The 23,769-nt window shown below is 44.3% G+C and overlaps 1 protein-coding gene across 5 annotated transcripts in view; it reads right to left on the bottom strand.

Annotated features, from left to right (window-relative positions):
• Window positions 1-386: 386 nt before the first annotated feature.
• Window positions 387-23,769, bottom strand: part of ALPK1 (alpha kinase 1) — a 41,478-nt gene continuing 18,095 nt past the window's right edge. For 4 of the 5 annotated variants that reach the window (XM_040557089.1, XM_040557086.1, XM_040557087.1 and 1 more), the window contains 11 exons: window positions 14,674-14,872; window positions 13,452-13,511; window positions 11,701-11,787; window positions 10,935-11,011; window positions 9,611-9,706; window positions 8,970-9,074; window positions 6,686-8,537; window positions 5,735-5,888; window positions 4,056-4,218; window positions 2,009-2,195; window positions 387-1,398 (listed from right to left, as the gene is read on the bottom strand). In XM_040557089.1, coding sequence (XP_040413023.1) covers window positions 1,202-1,398; window positions 2,009-2,195; window positions 4,056-4,218; window positions 5,735-5,888; window positions 6,686-8,537; window positions 8,970-9,074; window positions 9,611-9,706; window positions 10,935-11,011; window positions 11,701-11,787; window positions 13,452-13,511; window positions 14,674-14,872 — 3,177 coding nt within the window. In that variant the 3' untranslated portion in view covers window positions 387-1,201. Of the gene's footprint in view, window positions 1,399-2,008; window positions 2,196-4,055; window positions 4,219-5,734; window positions 5,889-6,685; window positions 8,538-8,969; window positions 9,075-9,610; window positions 9,707-10,934; window positions 11,012-11,700; window positions 11,788-13,451; window positions 13,512-14,673; window positions 14,873-17,986; window positions 18,974-23,769 lie in introns of all 5 variants that reach the window. The other variant, XM_040557090.1, reaches the window with a different exon arrangement.

The following is a 23,769-nucleotide window of genomic DNA, read 5'->3' on the forward strand; positions in this document are numbered from 1 at the left end:
GTACCTGTGAGTGCCTAGCTCACACAGCAAACAAGCTCACGTAGTCATACAACCAGGGCTGTGCACTGCCCTTGGATGCATTGAACCACAATCTGATGGACCAGCCATGCCAAAACAGGTTTGCAAGCAATAAGCCCTGGATGGAGCTCCTGTGGGTGATGACAACTGGATTTTGTGCTGGAGGATCCTGTAGTTACTGGGAGTCTTTCTGCAGCTTGTACTGCGCTAAGGGTGTACTGAGTAAGCGTGTACAGCTCAGAATGAGGAGGTGCTCTGCCTCTCTAGCAGGAACCCAAACAGGCACTGAGGCTGCTCACCCTGTGCCCGTGCCAGTGCTGATTCGATACTGGCCTCCCCCTGGAAGCACTCCTTTGTACCAGTGTCTGCATTCGTGCCTGGGGAGATTGTTTGTTGGAATTAGTTACAGAATCATTCGCAAAACTTATGGTGTTCACAGTTTCGTTACAGTCAGAAGAGATGTGTTGTTCTTAAGTGAGGACTATTCCACTCTCTCCTGAGAGTTTCTTAAATGTAGCAGGCCTAAATTATTCATGTACAGTTTTTCCTGGCTTGAGACCAGTATTTTTTTCCTTGAAGAACAGCAGATTTTTTTGGCCGTTGCAGTTAAAACCATATTTCCTTCTATTTAAATATTGTGTGGTCACACCTATACGTACATACCCCTCTGAAAGAAATTGTGTTTTTATTTTTTAACAACCCAAAACATCACCATTTGTTCCCTGAAGCATTTATACAACTTTCTGTGAATTTTACAGATGGTTGAAACACAAGTCTCTGCTTCTGTCTCGCTCTGTTTCCTACTCCATTTCCGAAGAGCAGATGGTGCCTGTTGCCCTCACTGGGTCTGCTGATGCACTGGATGTTTATACAGTCTTGTAACACACCTCTAGCTGAATTTTGGAGGCTGCTTTCTTCTTCCTCTTGTGGTCTTCTGCTAAGTCTGACAGATGGCTATACGAACAAGCATTTCAGATGGTACACAAGATGGTAACATGGCAATACCAGCTGGGGTGCACAGACCAGAACTTTCCCAAAATGGTGCAGGTAATGGCTGACCAGACTCACGTGAGTGTCATCTGAGGGCCTCTGTTCTCATGAAGACAACATGCTCCTAGAAGTGTGTAGGATAAAATACTGCCCATCTTATGGGTCATCTTCTGCTTGGGTCTCTTGTGTGAGTCTACATTGGTGGCTCTACTGAGGGTCTCGTTAAAGAAAGGCAACGACAGATTTCATTGCACTCCACGTGTTGGTTATTGAAGAAGTAATAAATTCCTCTCTTCCCAAAGTTAGAGCGTGAAACATCTTTGCTATTAACAGAATGAATCTGTGGGTCTGTGAGGTAGATGAGGCCTTTCCCATTCCCTGTCACCCAGCCTGCGGAAGAAAGGATACATCTTTTTTTATCAAGCACCATGGCCCTTGCGCTATCCCACCCAGTACTTTCTGCTTGGCACAGCCCACACTCTGCTCATGTCAGTTCAGTGATTCCCAGTTTACACCTGTGTCAGCAAAAGCAGAATGAAACCCTAGGAGGTACTGAATGAATATTTCTTGAACATCCCAGAGATACCCCTGTGATGAAGGTTGATTCTGAAAGGTTGTACCCTTGGCTTTTAACCAAAGAGCTCAGTTCTCCATTAACTAAATAGGGAATTATTTTAGGCTTGCCAATTTTGGGAAGGAGGAAGTGTGACAAAACCCGCTGTCTTTTTTAGTGGTTCTCCTTCAGGTGTTTCCACAGGACACATCCTCGCAGCCTGGCTTTAGCCTAATTGGGTGCAGACTGCTCCTGTGGCACTCTGGGGAGCGTGCGGCTTATCTGCTCTTGCTGTGACACAGCACAGAAAAAAAGTACTGCTCACAGCAGAAACACACCTGCACATACCTCCCTCACCTTATGTCGTTTAGAGGGGCTATGTCCTCGTACAGCATATTCTGCTACTTGAGGGGATATGCAATAAATGGAGTTCACCGCAATACAAACCTTGCAGGTCAACAACAACGTCTGTTCCATTGGAGTACTCGTAGGAGAAATGGCCATAGGCCAGACCATACTCTGTGGCTTTGTACTCGTTCTTTACCACCTTTGTGTTATTGGACAGCTTCACAAACTCCCCCAGGATGTAGGGCTCCACGCTCACACATCCTTTTATTTTTCTGTTTTCCAGTATCTGAAAAGAGAGTTTCAGTGACAGTCGTCCGTGCAGAGATGTGAAAGCAAGAATGCTAAAGCTCCTCTAAGGGAATGTTTGTATTTTCCTCTTAGAACTTTCTGTCATAAGATGGATGGAAATATCCTCCATATTAACCCACTGCTGATTCAAAACACAGGCTGCTCAGAGCTCACATTTAACTAGAGCAATGATGGCACCAACACAAAGCCAGCCTGGCAGGCCAAACTGAGCAACAAATTCGACAAATATCTAGTTTGTTCAGCAAATGAGAAACTTCTTTCAGGAGATTCTATCTAAAGAACAAGCTAGAAAAATGAAAAGATTTGAATAAACTTGCACCTGGTCCTTCTTCAATGTGCAAATAACCACTGGGTGATTTTTATTGTTTTTATTGTTGTAGTTTTTTTGTCGTTGTTGCTGTGGTTTTTTTTTTTTTTTTTTTTTAGTAATTTCTGTCTTCAGAGACTAGTAAGTGCTGGTGCCAGGCTCTCATTAGGCCTTATTAGCAAGTGGCATAGAGCCAGATCTACTGCCAGAATGGCTTGCAGAACCAGTAATATACATATCATGCTATCATACTAATATTGTGAATTCATATACATGCTAATAACAGTGAACTCAGCTCTGTAGTAGGCAGGGAGAGACAGTCTACTTAGCTCTCCACATCTGAAACACAAGTCAAACTGAAAGTTAAGCATAAGAACTTGGAAAAGACCTGTAAATTTCCCCTGGAGGGCTGGATGTCTGGTTTAACCTCCGTGCCAGATCACACAGATGTGGCTCCCACCTCTAGCACTCAGATTGGGTGCTGGCACAGCAGGGCCACCTGTTCCGTGGCTTTGCTGCCCTTGAAGACATCTTGCAGAGCAAAGAGGGTAGTAAGAGCAGCAACAGCTGTCCTGGCTACACTTCTGAAACACAGAAGGCCAGTATGATCTGCGAGGTGTGCCCTAAGAGTGTGTTGAACGCAGCCTCCTCAAACTCTGTGTGTTTGAAACCAAGTGGACAAATAGCCATCTTCCCTTATCTAATGTGGCTGTTACTTCAGTTGAGTTGTGGGTATTTTAGTTGCTGTTTGTTGCTGTTTAAAGACTAACCCCAAACTGCTTTTTCTTCAAAACTTCTTGCTTCAGGCTTCTTGTTTTTTCAACCCACTCCAGACACAATAAATTCTCATGACTTTGCTGTGCCTCCCTCCTAGGCTTGCTCAGATAACTCTTCACATCCCAGCCAGCTCTCAGCCACTTGGTTCTTGCCTCTGCCAGCAGGCAATGTCTGAGGCTGAACTGTTGGAATGTAGGGGCAGAATGGTCCTCAGTGAGAGGTGCCTGATGGACCTGTGGTCTTGCTGAAGCTCAAAGCCCTGCCGTTTCCACTAGTCTTCCCTCACCATCAGTGTGAGCTCACCTTCAGGGAGTACATGGGCATTTCCTTCTCCTTACAGAGCACAGACCACACAGAGATGTGGCGGAGCTGGTTCTTTGCTAGGGACAATTGGAAAAGGAGCAGACGGTGTCTCGGAGAGAGGGAGAGCGCTTCTGCTCAGGCAGACCCCAACCCTCTCTCCTCTGAGGTGGGCTGCTTCTTTATATAGTGACCTATTCCTCTCCTAATAAGAACTAATAACTAATAAGAATTGCTATGATAAGGGGTTGTTATTGAGGAAAACAGCTTTTCTGTGATAGCCATTTGAAGGATGTCTTCTGTCCTGAACAATCAAGTACACCTACCAGGTAAGATCACATGAATTACAGCATGTCATCTACAGGTGGCCTAACTACTAGTAATTTAAAGTCAAACTGACTTATGACCCACTTCCCATCAATTCCTTGGTATTGCTTTGAAGACAGCTCTTACCAGAAGTACTGCAGATGGGATATAAAAGATTTGGGTAGGGACCTTTTGCTCATAGAGCCTTTTGTTGAATTCCGTCACGTAGTACTGAGCAGTCATTTGTCGTTCCACGTCACTGAAATGATGAAGAAGCCCCTTTTCTTCTTTATATTCTTTCCCAACATACCTAAACAAGAAAAAACAAAACAAAACAAAACAAACAAAACAAAGCAAAGCAAAACAAAAACAACCTTTGGTGTAGCCAGGTTTGCAGCAGACTGTACTCAGGAAGCCCTACTTGTGGTACACAAACATCATTACCATACACAAACATCAAACCATAAAGTTGTGTGTTTTGTTTTTTTTTCTCCTAAAGCTCTTACTGGAATAAAATGCTGTAAAAATCAACCAAATCCTAGGATGAAGGTTTCATAGCAATGGAATGTTTAAAGTCAACTCTTCTTGACTCTGAAGGGAGACCTGACTCAGAGGTACTTAAAATACTGTTCTTAACCCATAAGAAATCATAAGATACTTCTAATAACAATCCAAAATCTGTGATTAGCAGCCAGCAGAGCTTTCCTGATGTGAAACATACATGTGTTTTTAACTTTGCTTTCAGATCAAAAGGATCCATTGTGTAAACCCATTGTCAAAAGTGACTGAAGAACTTCTCTGCCTATAGGCATTGTTGCTCCTTCACTCTGTGTTAAGAACGAGCTTGTTGCAAAGTGATTCTAGGCTGGAATCTGGGTACTTGGAAGTGTAGCATCGTGCTAGCTAGGGTAGCCTCTCAGGCCCAGCATCACATTAACCTAGCGTTCCTTCTTTCAGACTGCAGCAGCTGTAAGCCTGTCTGTCTTGGCTTATAAACAGAACAATTGCTGGTGTCTCCACAGGAAAATGAAATCAAGCAAAAAGTTTGGTCTGCCTCTGAGGTACTAATACCACTCTGTGCTTCTACCCTCTTCAGCAACATGAAGCGCTGCTCTGCCTACCCATAAGTAGGATTAGATGGGCTTGTTTAATGAAAGGGCCTACTCTGGAATCTCTGTCAGGTTTATTACTGCTCATGTGGGGAAAAACTGTCTTAAAAAAAAAAAAAAGTTAATTTTGAATTACAGATGTTTTGTTTGAGTGTTACGGAAGATCAGAAACAGGAATTCTCTAATGCAAAGCTAGAGGTCATATAAAAAGGAAGTGTCACTTAATCTCCCATCAGATTATCCCAGAACAGATGGAGGTGAGTTCGGGCCTACGGCCTGTCATGAGCAGATAGACACTAACATGGCTGCTGTAAGACAACAGTAAAGTAGCTTTTTCTTCCCAAAAATTCAAAATCAGAGAGCTAAATGGGTGATAAGATTTACCCTACTAAAGATTGACAAAATGCACAAGAGATTTAGAAAAGCAATAAAACAGCCTTGCTACAGAAAACCAGCCAAAATCTAACTAAACATAAACTAGGTTGAAACAGAATAAAGGAACAATCTTCTGCCATTGTGACTGCTGTTTCTGTAGTTGCCCAAATAAAAACTTGTATTACCTTCTGAAAATACCTGATAAAAGCTACTGTCCGATAAGGCACTGGACTAGCTGAATCACAGGTATAAGATTAATCGTACCAGGCAGTTTTCATTCATATTTACACAGAAGTAGAATTGATATACATTTTTTTTTTCAAAAATTGGTTTGGTCAATACCTTCCCAGGCTTTCTTCTTGGTGCAGGAAGTGTATCCAAAATGCATTTCTCTGTTTGCCTTCCTTTGCCACGTTCAGGTAGTCCCCAATGAATACAGCTGTTTCCTGGCCTGTCCAGAGGCCTGATTTCTTTGAGTATTTCAAAAGAAGAGCTGCTACAAAAAGAAGACACAACAGGTAGTCTGGACAATTCCACAGGATTGCTCTAAGCCTGAGCTGAGGGGTGATATACCATCACCTAGGAGCTAAGATATCCAGGCTCCTCTGAAAGCAAAGTACTGTGCAATAAGATATGTGCTAAGTGGCACTGAGGTGCAGAGATGGATGTTTTACATCAAGGACAAAAATATCTAAACAGGCTTGAAACAAGCAAGATGGGATGATCCCCCAGTAGATTGCACTTAATGAGCTCAATGAGGCATCCTATGGAGGTGTTGCTCCTAACTTCTGTATTTCCTAGTATATTGAACAAAGTTCTGCAAATTAAGATTCAGAAAATAAATTGAACTGTTATTTACAATTAACTTTATAATCATTATCTCAAATACATAGTTCAAAGGGATGAAATATTGAACTTAAATGGGCTCAAGTAAAAGGGGTAAAATAGACTTGACAAACCAGCACAGGAACCAAGTAGCCTGAGTTACCTATTGCATGAATGGATAAAGCAGGAGGGACTGAGTGGGCATGGAGATGGAGCCCATCTCCATGAAGCTGTGACTGATGTGCAAATGGGTAGGTAGGAATACAAGAAAATGTTTCAAGGGAGTGTTCTTCTGTTGCTTTTTTTTTTTCTTTCTTTTTTTTTTTGTACAAAAATTCATAAAAGAACAACAAAAAAATCCTAGTAAGTGATGACTAAAACATGATGTTAAAAAGCCTGAGTCAAGGCTGTTTTCTGTGGGAGTAGCTATCACTGCATGAAAACGCTTGTTGCTGTGTGGAAACTTACAGTATGCTTTATGAAGCTGTTTAGGCTTAAAAATTCCAGTAGGCCTCAGTCTCTGGACAAGCCAGTTATGCTCTACTCCTGCCAGAAGCTGCACATAGTCATCATCCCTCAGAATTCGAGCATCAAGGATTTCTTCCTTTGTTCTCCCAGGTGTAAAGGCAAGACCATTTCCCCTTGGATTCAGAAATGGACCTTCAGGGGAACACTTGGGCTTCTGAGTTGAGTTGTGCCATGGACTTAGAGATGAACTGGATGGCCTCTGGCTGCTCACCCTGTCCTGAGGCTTTTCTTCTTCTTCTTCAGTAGTAGCACAGTCAAAGTAGTTGACTTTGGACATCTTTCCCCCTGAGGGTAAAGCTGTTGGTGCACCCGGAGCTGGCTGATGCTCTGGACCAGTCGCTGTGGGATAATTGTTTACCAAGTCTCCAATACTGATGAAATCAAATTCAGTGTCATCTATCGTTTCTGCCTGGGGGTCAACATCAACCATTTTGTGAGACCTGTTCCCGGCCACGGCTGGAGATTTCCCCAACCAGTTACCCACAGGGGCCTCGCTGGCCATTTCTGGCTCAGTGCCTGTAGACTCTGCATCAACCACCCCATTTGTGGCGGGGCTGTGGTCAGACGAGGGACCCTCACTTCTGCCCCTGGTTCCTCCCGCCGGCTGCACCCAGGCCAAGTGGGATTTGGGTGCCTGCCTTGGTATGAGCCTGCTGTCCATGGTACTGCAGCCACCCTGCCTGGGCTTTCTGGCCGGGGGAGCGTGAGGAGACCCCACTGAGCCACGCGGGAGCTCTCGAGGAGAAGGCTGATGGGCTCTTGGAGGCAGTGAGTGCAGGTGAGCTACTTGGTCGTATTCGGCAGATTCTGTTGTGCAACACTGCTCCTCTGCTGAGCCCTTCTGCTGCTGCTGCTGCCCTTCCCTGGGAGGCTCCTGGCTGCTATTACAGCTCAGTTCCTCCCAGCTGGAGGAGTAACTTGACAGCAACAGCTTGCACCATGAGTTCTCTGAAGTGGTGGTTTGACTCCTGTTTTGCCATCTGCCAAAAGCACTGTTTCCATCATTTATTACTATTTCAAATGGTTCAGTCTCTTCTTCAAAGGAAATATTGATCACATCAGAAGTGATGTGTTTGTTTCTTGTTTGGCCACTGAGTCTCTCTGAGCTACTTTCTGCTTTTTGTGTATTGGCCATTTTGCCAGCACCTTTCCTCTGGTACGCTGCTTCTTCAGTGGTGCACACAGTGTCTATGTTTTTGGTTTCTGTTTTTAAGGTTGTGACACAAGCTCCCGTGTGCGTTTCTCCTGGTGTGGTTTTATGAATCCTGCAAGTATTTTTAAACACTTCACACACTGACAGATGATGCTGAGAATGCTTGGCAAGGATCTTCTCAAAGTTGGCCTCCCCTTGCAGGATAGGTTTTTGCACTGCGCTTTTGTAACTGTCTGGAATGTAAGACCTGGCATCAGAATTAGGAAAGCTTTCCACTTGCAAGTGCTTCTTAACGGACGTGATCAGAGACATGATCTCCTTGGCAAGCACTCCTTTCTCTTCCTCTTCTGCAAGCGAAGTGCTGTACGCGTGCAGTTTTCCCATGGCTTCCCTACAGAGCTGACCCACCTCATGGAGCTTCTCACTGTCCCCATAGAGCCATCGATGCACAGTTGTGAGGCAGAAAGCAGCTTTAATAAAGCTATGGAGCTCCTGCTTGCTGGTGACAGGACTGTTTTCGTTCTTGGTGAGGAGGCCGATCTCGAAGGTTTCTTTGGCTTCGGACAAGTAGAACTTTCTCCTTTTGGGCGGACAGTCCTTGGAGTGACTATAGGACAGCAAACATACCCCACGGATGTTCTGGGAGAGGACAAAAGAGGAATCAAGGAATTAAAAAACAGCACCTCTGTCTCAACTAAATGAAAGGAGGAAAAAATGTGTTTCTTTCCCTTTTACAATTGGAAGAAAATGCTGGCTCTAACTGCCTGCTGCTGTATTTCTGTTAGGAAACAATCTTGCTCTTTCTCCTTTGAAATACATCTTTATTTACAGGAAAAGCAACACTCTCAGGTGGGCTCGAAAGCCCATCCTCGCTCTGCAGACAGATACTGCTTTCTTCCCATCTGCTTAGCTTCAGACTGGAGTCCAGAGTAACATGTATCATTATATCCACAACACAGATAGGAGCATATTGTACAGTACGATGCTTGGAAGCTAGATTACAGCCAAATTTAATAGCCTGGACTCTTCTCTTATACACACAGCACTTCCAGAATGAGGACTAATACTTACCACTGCTGTGAGCACAAACAGTGGGGTATACTGGCTGTAGGCTGCCGCCAGTTTGCAGGCTTCAGCAGCTGATAGTAAGCGATGGCTGAACTCCCGGAGAAGGCTCTGATGAAACAAAAAAAAAGCACAAGGGGAAACCTCATTTTAAAGGCTCTCTTTTCAAAGAGAAGTGTCTACCTGGCAGGCAACCCTGTTAGACTGGAGGTAGGCAGCTTGGGATTTGGTCATCAGAGTCCATTGAGATTTGTAGGTTCCATGAGGTTTCTGATGCCTTTGAATCTTGACAGAGTAGGACATCAAATCTTACACAACAACAGCCGACTGTATTTCTGAAAGAGCCTTTTTGCTCAGGTTTACCATAGATATGTCAGTTTGGGGCTCTGTAAATCATCTGTGTATTATACATACACACACATATACCCACACTAAATAAATATTTTTACTGTTTCTTTTTTTCCTGGAGCAAAGCATTTTTCCATTTAGGTGCCAATGAACTTTATCAATGGGAGCAATGGAATATTCTACAGCCCTCTCAGCTTAGGAGAGGAACTGGAGGGCAGACAAAATGTGAGTGAATGTGGGACAATGACATACAATTTTTCTGAAGAATCTGCACACACAAGTACTAAACCAAGTCTTACCAGGTCAATCTCAGCATTGGTTTTAAAACGTATATAATCCTTCTCACTCATGGAAGAAAAGATATCAGCTATAATACCCAAGGAGGTAGCAATTCCCTGAAAAAGAAATGGAAGGTTTTTTCCCACGTGTTTTGATTTTTTTTTCTCACATTTACTTAGTTTCTGTATATGTCAAACCAGAAAACAAACAAACAAACAAACAAACAACACAACCCACACCGAAAATCCAACAAAATGAACCAAAAAGGATCCAAAGAGAAGTACTGCTGAGAAACTCAGGTCATCTTGGTAGGGTTTTATTAACTTGCAGAAAATGCTGCCTTGGTGGACCCTTATGAGTTTCTGTGAGTGGCAGCTATTCTGATAACCGCTAGCTCTTGCCTTCAACAGTAACTTCAATAGCACTGCATTTTCCTTAGATATTTTTCCAGGGTGCTATTTGTGACAATGAAAGCGAAGTCTCTTTCCTGAACTTTTGATTTACACCTGATGGCTAAGGGCCTGCCCAGCTAAATAGTTGAGAAAGCCAGGAAGTATCTGTACACTTTCTGCAAAATTCACTACACATCTTTGGTCTCATAGGGATGTTCTGAGATTAAAGTCAAGCTTTTAAGTACGGGAGAGGAGAGGTGATGAGGTCTGGTTTTTTGGTATGTCCTATTCTGGAATACAATTACAAAAATTATTAAAGAATCACCCCAGGACTTGCAAGACTTAGGTTCACATTCCTGTTTGGCTACGGACACATGGTATGACTGTTGCTTCATTGGCAGAGGGAAAATTAGTGCGACCATACCTCACAAAAGTATTAAAGACAGGTATATTAGCTGCTGCAAGGTGTTCAGATGCTGCAGGGCCAGGGGACATACACCACTCACAACAGATAGTGTAGGGCAGCTTGAGAACATTTCAGCAAACAGAAATGCTAAAAAAACAAACAAGAAAACCAAACCAAGAAACCCAAATCTATGGTTGTGTTCTGGGATTAGTCTGTCCTTGTCAGAGACACCTGTGACATCGTAGGTGATGGCTCACTTCAGACAACTCTGCTTAATGAAAACTATCACTTTGAAATCACTTTATCACTAATGAAAACTATCACTCTGTTTCCCTGCAGGAAAAAGGTGTCTGTAAGTCTGTGCATGCATGCGGAAACAAACAATGTGATACACAGACCAACTGGAATATTTGTTCTTAATGTTAGCCGTGTCTGAGATGCATAATTGAAACTTTATTTCTAAAAGACATGACTGAAATCAACAAAAGCTAATCTGGAATGATTATTAGATTGGCAAGGCTATCCAGAGTGAAAAGGACATCCTACCTTTTTATCTGGTAGAGGAAGTTTGAAATATCCTACAACTGAAGCCCAAATCAACTCTGCTGCCTCATACCACATCCCTGAAATAAACCAGAGAAATAGTCACTAAGCAGATTACTGCTACAGATAGCTTTAAATAGGCTGAGTTTATTTTACATCTTCTTGAGTTGGCAGCCCTGGAAACAGTATAAAACCATATCATGGCATATTTTGCTTTGGTGACAGTGAACATTAGTTTCCTTTAGCTTTTGGCTGTGTATAAACACACATTTTATGCTCATAAAAGACCTCATCTCAACAGTCGCTGAAGATGAAAGGTTATGGCAGAAGCGTAAAACTAAGGCTGCTGGCCCCAAGTACCAAGCCTGGAATACAGCCTACTGAATGCTAGGGATCGTCTTATATTGACAGAAGAAACTGCTGTGATGTACCCATGTTAAGCTACTGCATGCTTTTGGGAACAGTGAATTTGGGAAAAGTGTTAGCAGAAGAATGAAACAATATTGCAGGATGCTCCTTGGCTTCTGGTTAGATTAATAATAAGATGTTAATTCTTAAAATGTGCTTGCTTGGTACATGGCTCTAGGTCCTTGCTTCTTCAAACAGATGTGTGTATAACTCATCTTCTGTGGCTGTGTTATGGATGTCAGGCAGACGTTTCACACAAGCTAAAATTCTGACATATGACAATTGCATCATTACAAATCCTGACTATAAAGGAAAAAATTGGGAGAAACCTTGAATAGATATTTACAGAAAAAAGCCATACCAAGCTTTTGCAGAATCTGTCCTCTGATTTGTAAGCAGACCGACTGAACAAGGATCCTATCACTTTCATTAGCATATTGCCAAGTACCTGAAAAAAGAGTTGAAAATTTCAGTAGAGAATGAAAAAATGCTGCCATCATTTTAAGCCTCTGAGGAGAACCTAAATCCTGTCAAATTGCCTGAAATCTCTCCATTGAGTTCAGCTGGTTTGAGTCAGGCCTTGCAGCCAGAGAGATGATAAGGTGACAGTGCAGCAAGGAATATAAGCAGACAGCTATACGAGCATGTAGCTTGAATGACAGCTATACAAAGCATAAAAACAACATAAAAAGCAAAAGGTTCTTGTCTTCTGTGAAGCAACAAAAAGTCACTGTGTATAAACATTATACAGAGTTGCACTAAAAAGCATTCAAAAGGATTAACATGGTTATCTGCATTATCACTAGTACACGCAGCAGAACAAAATACTTTGAATCATTGGCAAAATATGTTTTCAGATATCAGTGTATCATGAAGATTAAAACAAAAATTTTTCACATTAAAACAGCATGATTATACAAAGTTATACAAAGCGTTTCATTATCAAATCTATATTGACTATCTCATCATAAATAAATATAAATATATAAAATAATAAAAAATGAAACCACTAAGCTTTCCTAATATGACCATTTCACTGCAACTCTTAGCACAAAGTACCTGTTCAACAACACATCTTCAACGTTAACTAAGTATTATCATTGAATATTATGAAAATAATCTGAAAATAATAGCACAATCTCATCAGAGATGAAATGCAGAGCCAGTGCTACTTTAACAGTGATATCTGGTATTTTGTTTAAAGCCCTCTTGAGTGAGGACCCTTCTTGTATAAGAATCTCAGTTTCACATAAAAACAGAACAATAAAAACCAGAACAGACTTCGTATTTTTTTTTTTTTTTTACTTTTTATGGTTGTAGACAAAACATGAATGAGTTGACTATATAAACTCTGAAGGCTAAGCAAATAGTTAACAGGTTTGAAAACCTAAAATATATTTGTGTCAAAACCGTAATTAAATACTAATTTTGAATGTCTGACAAAATTCGTGAATTCTTACCATTTCTACACATCCCTCCAGATCTGAAGCAAGTCACATGGCCAGCGGTATAGTCATTTGACAGGAAGGAAAAAGAAGTAATTTCTAATAGTATCATTGCCCATTAAGGAACGTTCCCATTTTACAGTTTTGCTTGTCTATCCAGTAATTGAAGAAAGTGCTTTAAGATGAAGAATTTGCTCTCTTTTTTTCTCAACTCCAAAATATAGTAAATAAGTGCACTATAATCTGCTGCAGGGCGAGGTTAAAGTTTTAATTTCGTTCACAAGATCAGTGTGAATGTGGAGGATAAGCATTACTCAACCAATTTGGTTTTCTTGGCAACTGGGGGGTTGTCTTTATCTTGTATCACCAATCAGTCAATTGCTTGAAATTGGGCTACGTTTTAAAATTCTCCAGGCAGAGAAATTAGTAGAAAGGCTGTCAGTCCAGAATATTTTTCCTCCCAAGTGAACAGACAAAGATGAATTGTAGAAGTTTCAAAACAAGGTTTCAGCTTCCACATTTTAGCAGAGAATGGTGATGAAGAGAGAAGCATGATGTAAGGAGTCGTTACTGATGTCAGACTGGCTGTATTTGAAATTTGTGTGACTGTTAAAATTAGTACCAAAAAAATAGTAATTCTGAAATTGGAAAATAAATATATATGTACCTGTTGCTCCATTGTCATTAATAAGGCTGCTTAGGATATATTCAGCTTTTAAGAGTTTACCTGATAAAACAAAACAAAGATAGAAAATGAATACAAAAATGTACCTTGTGGTATGAAGTGAACAAAAATATTCAACAGTGAAAGCCCTGGCAAATTTTACTCCTCTTCCCAGTGTTCTTATTGTGTTTGCAATTAGCCTAAACTTCCCAGTTAAGCATGCACTGCTAGATGCTACCTCGTGTGCAGGAATCTCTGTGATACAAGCTATTTTATAGATACAAAAAGTATTGCAAAAAATGCCAATGGGACAAATATTTCTAGCTAGACACCTGCTTCAGAAAGCCATGGTTACCTCTCCTTTAGGAGGGAGGTTAAGGCCGTGCATTGGTTTTAGAGTCAACCCAGCTGCTAACACAAGCTCAGCAGTGTTGGCACATGACTCCAGACACTCTGTTCTCACTCTGCTCATTCCCACTTCTTGGGCTGCTGCGGGACTCAGGGCAGGAGCAGAGGCAATGAGACTGGGGCAGGCACTGAGCTGCTGGCCACTCCATAGGTTGGGAATCCCGGACTATGTTCTGTACTTAAGATATTCCTCAATTGTCTTTTTCAAAGCAGGTTTGTTTGGCTTTGTCTTCTTCTCCCCAGAACAAGTGGGAATACATCCTCCCAGTCGGAAGATGATATATTAAAAATTCTTCGGGTGTTGCCCACATTATAGGAAGGATGGACATTTAAAAAAATAAATATATCAATTTATCCTAGAGGGGTTTGTAAGCTGCATCATCTGCATAGTCAAGTGGTCCCATTGAAAAAAAAAAAAAAAAAAAAGCAGCTGGGACAGTGCAGAGAAAATGCCAGGACTCTCATTTACTTCTTAAAGGCCCTTGGTCAGAAGTATAGCAATTCAGATATCCCTGTTTGAAACCAGCAGGGAAGATTTGTTAAGGAACAAAAGCTCCAATTAGTATTTTCCACACTCTTTCACAATTTTCTCTACTGCTTTTGGCTCTGACACCCTTTATACCAGCCCCTTTGTGCTACTGAGAAGAGCTGGGAGGGCTCAAGGGGGCTGGGAGTGGGCTGCACGTTTGAAAAGATGGCACCAGGGCCGTAAGCATGTCATCCCCAGAAAGGGACACAGTATCTTCTTCAAAGTCAAGTAGCTCCTAATAGGGCCTGAGCTGAGAAAATGGAGCAGTGGCTCCCTGGTAGCCAGCACCTGCATTGACGGCAAGGCGAGCCTGGCGGATGACCACCTGAGGACCGATCGGCGTGGTGGGCTGCAGCTTGTGCAGGCCCTTGGCGATCTTCAGGAGCTTGCTTGAGGCATCAATCCAGTACAGGAACCGGTCGATCAGGAACACAACAGCAGCCGCAGTCACACAGTCCTTGGCCATGATGGAGGCCTTCAAATAAACCTGAAAAGAACACCAGTGCCACCACTTCAAGAAATACAAGTAGTCAACACTTTAAATAAAATACTCAGCTTTAGTAATTCCCTGCCTAACAGGGCTGCCTATATACCATTTGAAAATGAATTGAATTTCCTCAGTCATGTGCTGTAAGGCAACTGCACAGTTTCATAGCAAGTGAAGTTACTAAACGTTACAAGAAGCAAATACTTGCTAGCCAAGTTCTGTCTCAAAGTTTTTACTTGTAACCTCTATCATCCTAGCCATGTATATAAAAGGCTAAGCCCTTATGGCACTGATTGGACTAGACTTATATCCTATAATTTGACTAATTTTGTTTATATTTTCATTCTAACATTGGAAGGTTCCAGCTCTTTGTTCTGTTTGATCTGCAGATATCATTCCTGTTTTTTTTTGTTTGTTTGTTTTTTTGTCTTTCTAATTGGTGTTTAGTATTTGGAACCACATAATTTGGTGGTCTGTTAATGAATTTAAATTATACCCAGCAGATTAACAGCAGTAATAACAATTAGTTCAAAAAGGACACTAGTCTGGAAAGAGATTGGAAATGGTCACTTCAGCAGTTGTCCCAGATGGAGCTCAAGCCGTACATAAGAGATAGGGCTTGAGCACTCTGTCTTGCGTATTAAGCAAACCGAGATGCACACAGCTCAGAAAGCACCTTTTCAAACCATTTCTGGAAAAAGTCAGGCCTCCTTGAATATGCATGAACATGCAAATGTCCACGGGGCCTGATTATTACGGTTGATTAGCTGGTACTCCTGCTACCTTCAGTATGAGTACTACATTTCAGTCCCATCTTTCCTTTTCCTCTTCTTCCTTAGAAGTCCCCCAGGAAATGGGGGATTCCCAGGGGACCTGCGTCTCTCTGTGGGACCAGGCCCCAACTACAAACAACCAGCATCAATGCAGCTTTAAGCCTGGAGGATCAAACGCTCCTTTGTACACCACAAACAAACAAACAGGGCAGGAGTCCAATGCTTTTCCCTTGCAGGTCGTCTTTAATAATTTCTAAGCCTGCATGAACTCTCTTTGTATCCCCGCAGCTGCTGAGCCGTCACACCGACACAAGGAATCACCCAGAGCTCCTCAGGCAGCATGCTGTTAGGTGGACAGGAGGCCAGTGAGACAGCCATGTGGAGGCAACTTGGCCTCACCATGGACATTGAAGTCCACTAGGACCTGGGAACATCTGCCAGGACAGCACCAAACACGCCTTTCCTTGGTGGATAGGGATTGGCACTCCTGTCAGTAAGGAGCAAGTAGGCGCTCCACACCTTGACACCTGGATGATCAATTTTCTACAGGTTTGTCATGCAGGATGGGGAGGATGTTGTTTGATCATTGTTTCACTAGAACAGCTGCCTGATGCAAACATTTTTTTCTGGGCACAAGGAATGACTAGTAACACTGCCTCAAGTCCTTTGTAACCTGTGTGAAAAACTTTCTGTAGGCCAGAAGACAGGATGAACGTGAAGAGTACAAAATGATGCCTCTTAATGAGATTCTTACAAACTCCCTGCAAACTACGAAGTAAACAGGGTGTGGAGGGAAGAAGCATACCACATCTGAAATACGGAAACCAGCTTTAAGGAAGGACTCATCTCTTCAGCTGTGGAGTCTCACTTCAGGTCAGCAGCCCACAGAGCCAGGCCTTCTGGTGCCCAGCTTCACTCCAACACCTGGGAGCTGGCAATGCTCTAGTACTGCCTAGTGGTATGGTAAAATAGGCGAGATAATAAAACAGGAAACACCTTCAACCTTACGAATACTCCTCATAAAAGGATGCATTTCTCATCTCGTTCTTATGAGTCAGTACTTGTGCTGATGGCAGCAAAAGCAACGCAGGAGCAGGAGGTTCAGGCCCCACAGCACCATCAGAGAATGAGACTGTCAAGAAAACTCGGTTCAATTCCCCACTAAAATATCGAGTTAGGCAGCTATCTCCCATTTATGTCTGCAGCAGCAGTTTCCTTGCCTTGCCTTCCTTGTGTAAAGGCCCAGGCCTGAGAGCACCAAGACAGAGACACCAGTGTCCGCTGACCGCTGCAAACACCCTCCAGGCTTCTTGGGCACCCTCCTTGGCTTCTTCCCAGCCTAAATTCTTCACAGCAGCCTGACCAAGAAACATTCACTTGTTTCTAAAGTATGTAGCCCTCCGAGGTGTGGGGCAAAGCCCATTTCAAACCGTTTGGAGGAGAGCCCGCGACCTGCGGCACGAACGCTGGGCTGCAGCACTGGCCTGCTGCAAGCACTTGCTAGCTTGTTTGCAGTTCAGTGAGGCGGGTTTGTGCAAATTTCCTTTTTTTTTTTTTTTTTTTTTTTTTTTTAACCAGAGTTGGATTTTCTAAGAGGATGGCACTTGAAAAGGATTCCTGGAGCTCCCTGCGAGCAGCACCGCTTGTGCTGGTCAACAATGGAGGAATCCCTCTCTCTAAGCACCTGTAAACTGACACTGCAAACTATCCATTGGAAATGCTCATGAACAGGCCATATATTTAAGCACAGAGCATCGCCTAATCTATTTTTTTTTCCTCCTCTTCTTCCTTTAATAGATTGGAGCACAAAAGCCTGAGAGAGGGTGACCTACCAAACAAAAGGGCCTTTGAGTCCCTAGGAAAAGTAGACTTGGAGGAGGATGGAAGGAATCCAAGTGGCCCTATTATTTCCACTTGCACTAATTAGACATTTTTCTGTCAGCTATTGAGCACTGCTGAGAGGCCAAACTCACTGAATTCATTTCTAAAGTGTTTACAGAAGTTTGCATCTGTTTGTGTCTCTTCAGGAGGAAAATAAGCACTTCAATAGCATTGTGGAAAATCTAAACGAAGCATCCTATTCTGAAGGGCTTGGCAGTCTTGCAGCTGCATAATTTAACTCTCCACTCAATGCCGAAACCTCTTGTGTCCCTCTCCAAAACCAAATGGACGTAAAATGTAGAAAAGTCAAGCCAGGGGAAGAAACTCGGCTACTTTTTTGTTGTTGTTGTTGAAAGGCAGGGCTGCATGCTGTGTGGCACACAGGAACACGGTTCGGTGTCAAGCTTTGCAATTACATTCCCGCCTTGCCGGCAGCACACCAAGAAATTCATACCCTCACCTTCCACCCACCGCTCCAAAATTCTTCAGCGACTCCCGAATATGTCCTGCTGGCACATGGTGCGCTCCCCTCACCATGCCAGATGAGATGCCTGAGAGGCAGCAGCCTGGCAGAGCACCACCAGCAGCCCACTGGGCTCATCGCTTTTTGGAGCAAGCCGGGGTAAGGCTAGCAGGTCCACTTGCCTTATTTCTGGCCTCATGTGCATCTGTGTGGACAGGGAGAAAGAGAAAAGACAGAGCGAGGTACGTGCGCACTTTGTTTTCACATCTGTGTCCGCGATGCCCCATGCATATGTCTAATTGAGTTTGGGACACAAAGGGAACCTCACGCCTGGGAAGTGGAATCAGGTGGTGTCCAAATTAAATCTGCACGAGATTTCTATACACGGACGGTGGGGGAAAATGCAAAACAGCCATCAGCGAAGGGCTTGTGCTTAATGGCGCTGAGTGGGAGGGTGTGCTGTGCGCATGGTTCCCTGCATTAGCGGGGTAGCTCCTTCTCGCACCGGGGCTGAAGTTTGGGTCCCAGCACCGGGTTCAAAGCCTTGATGCCTCCTTCGCCTTGACAATGGGGCCCGCTCCCGAGAGAGGGAGCAGCTCAGAGCGGGGGCCATCTGGCACCGGAGCTGGCAGGATCGCGTCAAAGGGAAATTATTGGTGCATAGTAAATGAGGGCGGGGAGGAGGGGTAGGGAGTTGCAGAGATCTTTATGCGGCAGCTGATGTAAGAGGAATTACAAGCCCAAATAAATGAAATATTGATTTAATCCACTCTCTCTGCCCTCTTTATAAACCGAGGGTCCCACACGCAGCCTGCAGGCTCAGGAAGGTCCCCTTTGCAGAAACCTCTGCAAGCAGCGAGGTTCGAGACCATTCTCAGAGTACGGCCACAGTTTTGCCGGCACTCCTGATTCCTGTGTGTTCTTATAGCCATTCGCCTCAGCCTATTTTAGTCTTCATTTGTAATTGAGTCGGAAGTTTCAAATCTTAAAAAAATCAACAACACAAGAGCAGTCAAGAAAGAAACTCAAGCTCTGTGCACGGGGCAGGGTTTCAATGCCATGTATTTACAGGTGCTTTAGTCCTCCCTCAAGATCTACTCCTAGTTAGCACTTCACTGAACCCTAACAAATTGCCCAGCTCTTTCTCCTGCTGCATTCGTCCCCTGTCAGATTAAACACACAGTCAAAACACCAATGGATTTGGCTGAAGTCTCGCCCTTTTACCCCACGCACTGTTAGCAAAGCCTGTATTTCCAAGAGACCAAAGCTGCTGTCACTGCACGGGACTTCTCTATCAATCTCAGCCTTTCAGCTGGCAATCAGAGCACACTCTGCAAATAACAATGAATTAAGCCTCCTACCACCTCTGTGATGGGCAGGAGAAAGCATGTCCGTGATGTGCAGATAGATAAGCCCGAACACAGGACGGGTGAGCCACACAGTAAATAGCTGCGGAGCGAAGAATGAGAGGTTCCTGGACACTTTCCTCTCTGCCCTGAGCAGCAGAGGACCCAATTTAATGGCTTGAGCGTCTGAAGCTGTTAATTAGCTCAAGTTATTCATCCTGAAGGTGATGGAGAGTTGGGTGTTTATTCAATGAGTGCAGCATTAGGTCCATTATTAGCAGCTCAAAACACCACAGAATGGGTCAGTTTTTACAAGCAGCCACATCTTCCTTCATAAAGTGAGAAGCTGCTAGGGCAATAATAACCCCTGCTTTTACCAACAGCCCCCCTTTTTGGCAATTTAACTGGCCAGTGATTTAATTTTACCACCAAGGGCTTGTTCCCCATGCTGTTCCCACTCTCGACTCCTGCACTGCCACTTGCTCCAGCAGAGCGGTGCCAGGAGAGCCTGCTGGCTGCCCCAACTCCAACTGTGTATCCTAAACCCCTGGCAGGAGGGAGAGGACCCCCCATGCCTCATGGGGACGTGGAAGGGGAAGGCATCACCCCTGCCCTAGCTTGCAGGTTGTGCTTTGTGTGCTGCTTGTGTGTAGAGGTGGTGAAGGAGGGCACCAGCCTGTGGGGCCAGTGGGCAAGCCACCAACAGCATGATGAACTTGCATGTTCTCAGGAGGAGCATTTTGGGGGAAAACCCTTTAAAGCACCGAGGAGACTTGTCGAGGGGGGAGCTCCTGTGAGCCTCCTATATCTGACAGGACAGCAGGGATTTGGGGGACCACAGGAGTGCCCCGTTTTTGCTAGCTGCCAAGGATGGGTGCAACAGGAATTTTGTGGCACTGATGTATCCTGCTGTGCTCAATCTTTATTTAAATAAACTATTGTGATGATTCCTTGTGGATCATTAAAACACTGTGTTAAATGGGATATTTTAATATTTAAAAATATCTAAATGCCAGTGGCAGATCCCTCCTGACAGGGCAGCATTAAGTCCATTATAATCAGTTAGAAACCCAAGAGTCTTTCCTAAATCTGTGTCCTCAAAATATAAGTCCATTTGAGAAGCGGCTGGAAGGAAATACAGCTGCCCCCACACCCCAGAGCTGAAGCTGTCCTGCTGAAGCTGCTGCCTTGGCTGGGCATCACGAGTGACACGCGAGATAGCAGCCACCCTCCTGTGCGTGCAGGACCTGATCTCTGATACCTCTCACTCAAAAAGCCCCGAAGTGCCAGAGATGACACTGTGTAAGGGGGGGGGTCAGGATGACACCAAGCCCCTCTTGTGCTGAATTCAGCCTGCAGCCACAGCTCTGGGCTCAGCCGCTCCCTGTTCCACCAGGATCACCCAAGAAGAGCTCTTATGAGGTAGGTAGCAAAAGGTCAGCCTGAACAACCAAGATCCTCGGGGCTTTAATTCTCCTGTTACCACACCAGCAGGTACAGGGAGGAGAAAACTAAATCCTCAGCCCCCTCTTTAGTTCTTTTTCAAAGGCTCCAGCTCTCAAGTGCCACACACCCCCCTAAGGGTAGTGGGGCACTTCCCTCAGAACAGTTCCCCTAATGATAATCCAGCAACACATAATTAGCCAGGGCCCAGGCAAGGGTGGCAGGGACTTATTTTCCATTCTTTTCCACAGTCCCAATAAGACTGTATAAGCAGGGCCAGGATCCACTCTCCCCATCCAGGGCAGGCAGCACAGGATCAGCCTGCGCAGCTCCCTGCAGGCCTTCCCAGAGGGGACCTGCTTTTGGGGAGCCTTGGGAGCACATGCAGCCAGGGGAGACCTGAGGGACACCTTCACTACAAAGGTGATTTAAGGTCATCTCTACAGTGAATTTAAACATTAACTGCAAATGAGTTTCCTTGGTGTCTTTGCACTAGCAAGGCCTTAGGTGGTGAAATCTCTGAAGCTGGGGCTTTGCTTTTTCACTCACACTGTACCTATTGTAGCAGATCCTGGTCTGTGGCTGAATGCCAGAGCCTGGATACAGGAATTACTCACATGTATAATAAAAACAAAGTGGTGCTCCATATCATTGCAAAGTATTTGAGCACGGGATGTGATCTCACAAAAAAAATAAAATAAAAAAATAATTGCCTGAGTAATCCTACAGGAGAACTACGCGTGTGCAGAGATGTCCTTCAGCGAAGCTCACAGTAGGGTTTGTGGGATCAAAGACTACGTGCACATGGGCATGTTGCCCTCTATTGGCTGGTCACTGAGCATAAGGATATTTCCATCACTACAGATACTGGCGATCTGCAAGAAGGGCAACCCCTGCAAGCCTCCCTTTTGGAACTGCAGCCCCAGTCCTAACCCCAGAGCATGTGCATTTTTTAGCTAGAAAAAGTAACCCCTGTGTGCCTGCATTTGTCAGTGAGACTCCCTTTACAATTCTGATTTTGCTTTGGTTTGTTAAAATCAGGAATCCCAGTGCTTCCCAGATTTTTTCACTGGCTACCAGTGTTGGCCATCGCCCTCCCATCTGCAGGGAGCTCTGGCAGGGCTTGCTGGCTGACGGCAGCTGGCAGTGAGGCTCTCTCAAATCCTGCTAGCAGGATGTGGCAAGCGGTACGCTGAGCTTGCTGACGTGGGGTGGCCTTTGTATTGAATGGTGAATCCCCAGCAGGGAAAGAAAAACCGACAACACACACACACACAAACCCTTCTGAGAGATGCAAAGGTTTTGTAAAAACAGCAGTGCTGGTTTGCCTAAAATATTGCGGTAAATCTGTTGCCTTCAAGTCCCTGGGGTGGTTCAGCAATTTCACACAGTGGAGAGAGAAGGAAAGTAGAAAACCAAGCCTGCTTATATTGCCAAAATCTGCAGCAAGCCTAGCTCTAGCAGCTGCACGGCTCCTGTTGCAGTGAGGCTGCAGCCAGAGCACGCCAGGGAGACTGCGGCTTGCTCGCTTCCCCTGCCCCCCAAGCTGTTTCTGCCTTCCTAGGGCTGTGGCCAGCATGCAGAAGTAATGATCCCACAGCAAAGGCGAAGAAGAGCACTTTAAAAGGATGCAGGTGCAGGTGGCTTTGCCTTCTTGATGTGTCAAGCTAGCACACAGCCGCCAGCATCGGGTATCCCACTTTTTAAAGTGTAGCACTAAGGCAAACCCTTGAAGCCAAAGCCCTAATCCGCTTACTCCCTGTGCTGGTTTCAGCCGACTCACCGAGTAAAACATTGTGGTCGGGAGCGCGGGCAGGCAGATCTGCCCCCTGGTAACAACGCCAGTGTGTTATGGTAATGAAGCGCCTTTCATTCATGATCTCAAAGCGCTTTTTAAATGTAATGAATTACGGTTTATGAGCTTATTCTGAGCATGGCAAATTAAAATAAACAGAGATGAAAATTTTTAAAGGTTTTCCTGAACAATAAATTGACAAAGACTTTTTTTTTTTTATCCTTTGGGGTATGACATTGTCCTTCTGTCCCTCATGCCAAAAAAGAGAAGAAAAAAGTAGCTCAGACTTTTATCTTTCCTCATTGCACTGTAATCACCTCTCTTCAGCCTCATTTTTTCCCCCAGCTTTTTATTCAAAGAACTGAAGCAGCCTTTGCTCTGCCTTGAAATTTTATTTAAAAAAAAAGGGCTGGGGGGGGAGGTAGATGAAGGGGGAAAAAAAATCCCTTTTCCTGACTAATACTAATAATACAGGTCAAAATGTCAGTCTATCTACAATTAAATGCAAAACAAAAAAGGTTTTCCCTTTTTCCCATGGTACAATAGCACTGGAATATAAATTACCAATGAAGATGAAATAATACTTCAAAGCACACAGGGAAAGGCAGCACAATGTTTACAAAGTATTTCCAACCACACGACGAACCATTGAAGCCGAGGGTAACCAATGGACTTCAGGGGGTGTCGGTGAATAGCCTAAAACTAGCATGCGGTAGGATTTCAGGTCCCTATGGTCTATGACCCCACGATATGCTTTGTTTAACAAGGGCAGCTGCAGTTATCAACAGATGTTTCAGCAATAAATAATTGGTATCATCTCAGAAAAGATCCATCTACCTGGGGAGAGGGCATAATGCTGGAAACACTGCCCCTCTATTACAGCCGCATTAATCTCCCATCTATCCAGGTCTCTCCGGGAGCTTACTGCAGGTGTTTGTCCGGGGAGAGCGCAGACAAATACTGCGAAGCTGGAGCGCTGCACGGGGATTATAAAGGAGGTCAACCTCTGCCATAAATTTCTGTCCGAGGCCACACACACCAAAGAGAAGAAGAAAATAAATACCCAAGGAGCAGCAACCCCCTCCTACCACCACAAATTCGGGATCCCCGAGGCGTGTGGTGCTGCTGAGGCTGACACCCTGGCTGGCAGCAGCACAGCCCTGCGCTGGGCTTCTTGCGGCTCCTCGTCGCTGTTC

The sequence above is a fragment of the Cygnus olor genome, chromosome 4 (assembly GCF_009769625.2).
Source record: "Cygnus olor isolate bCygOlo1 chromosome 4, bCygOlo1.pri.v2, whole genome shotgun sequence".
NCBI lineage: Eukaryota > Metazoa > Chordata > Aves > Anseriformes > Anatidae > Cygnus > Cygnus olor.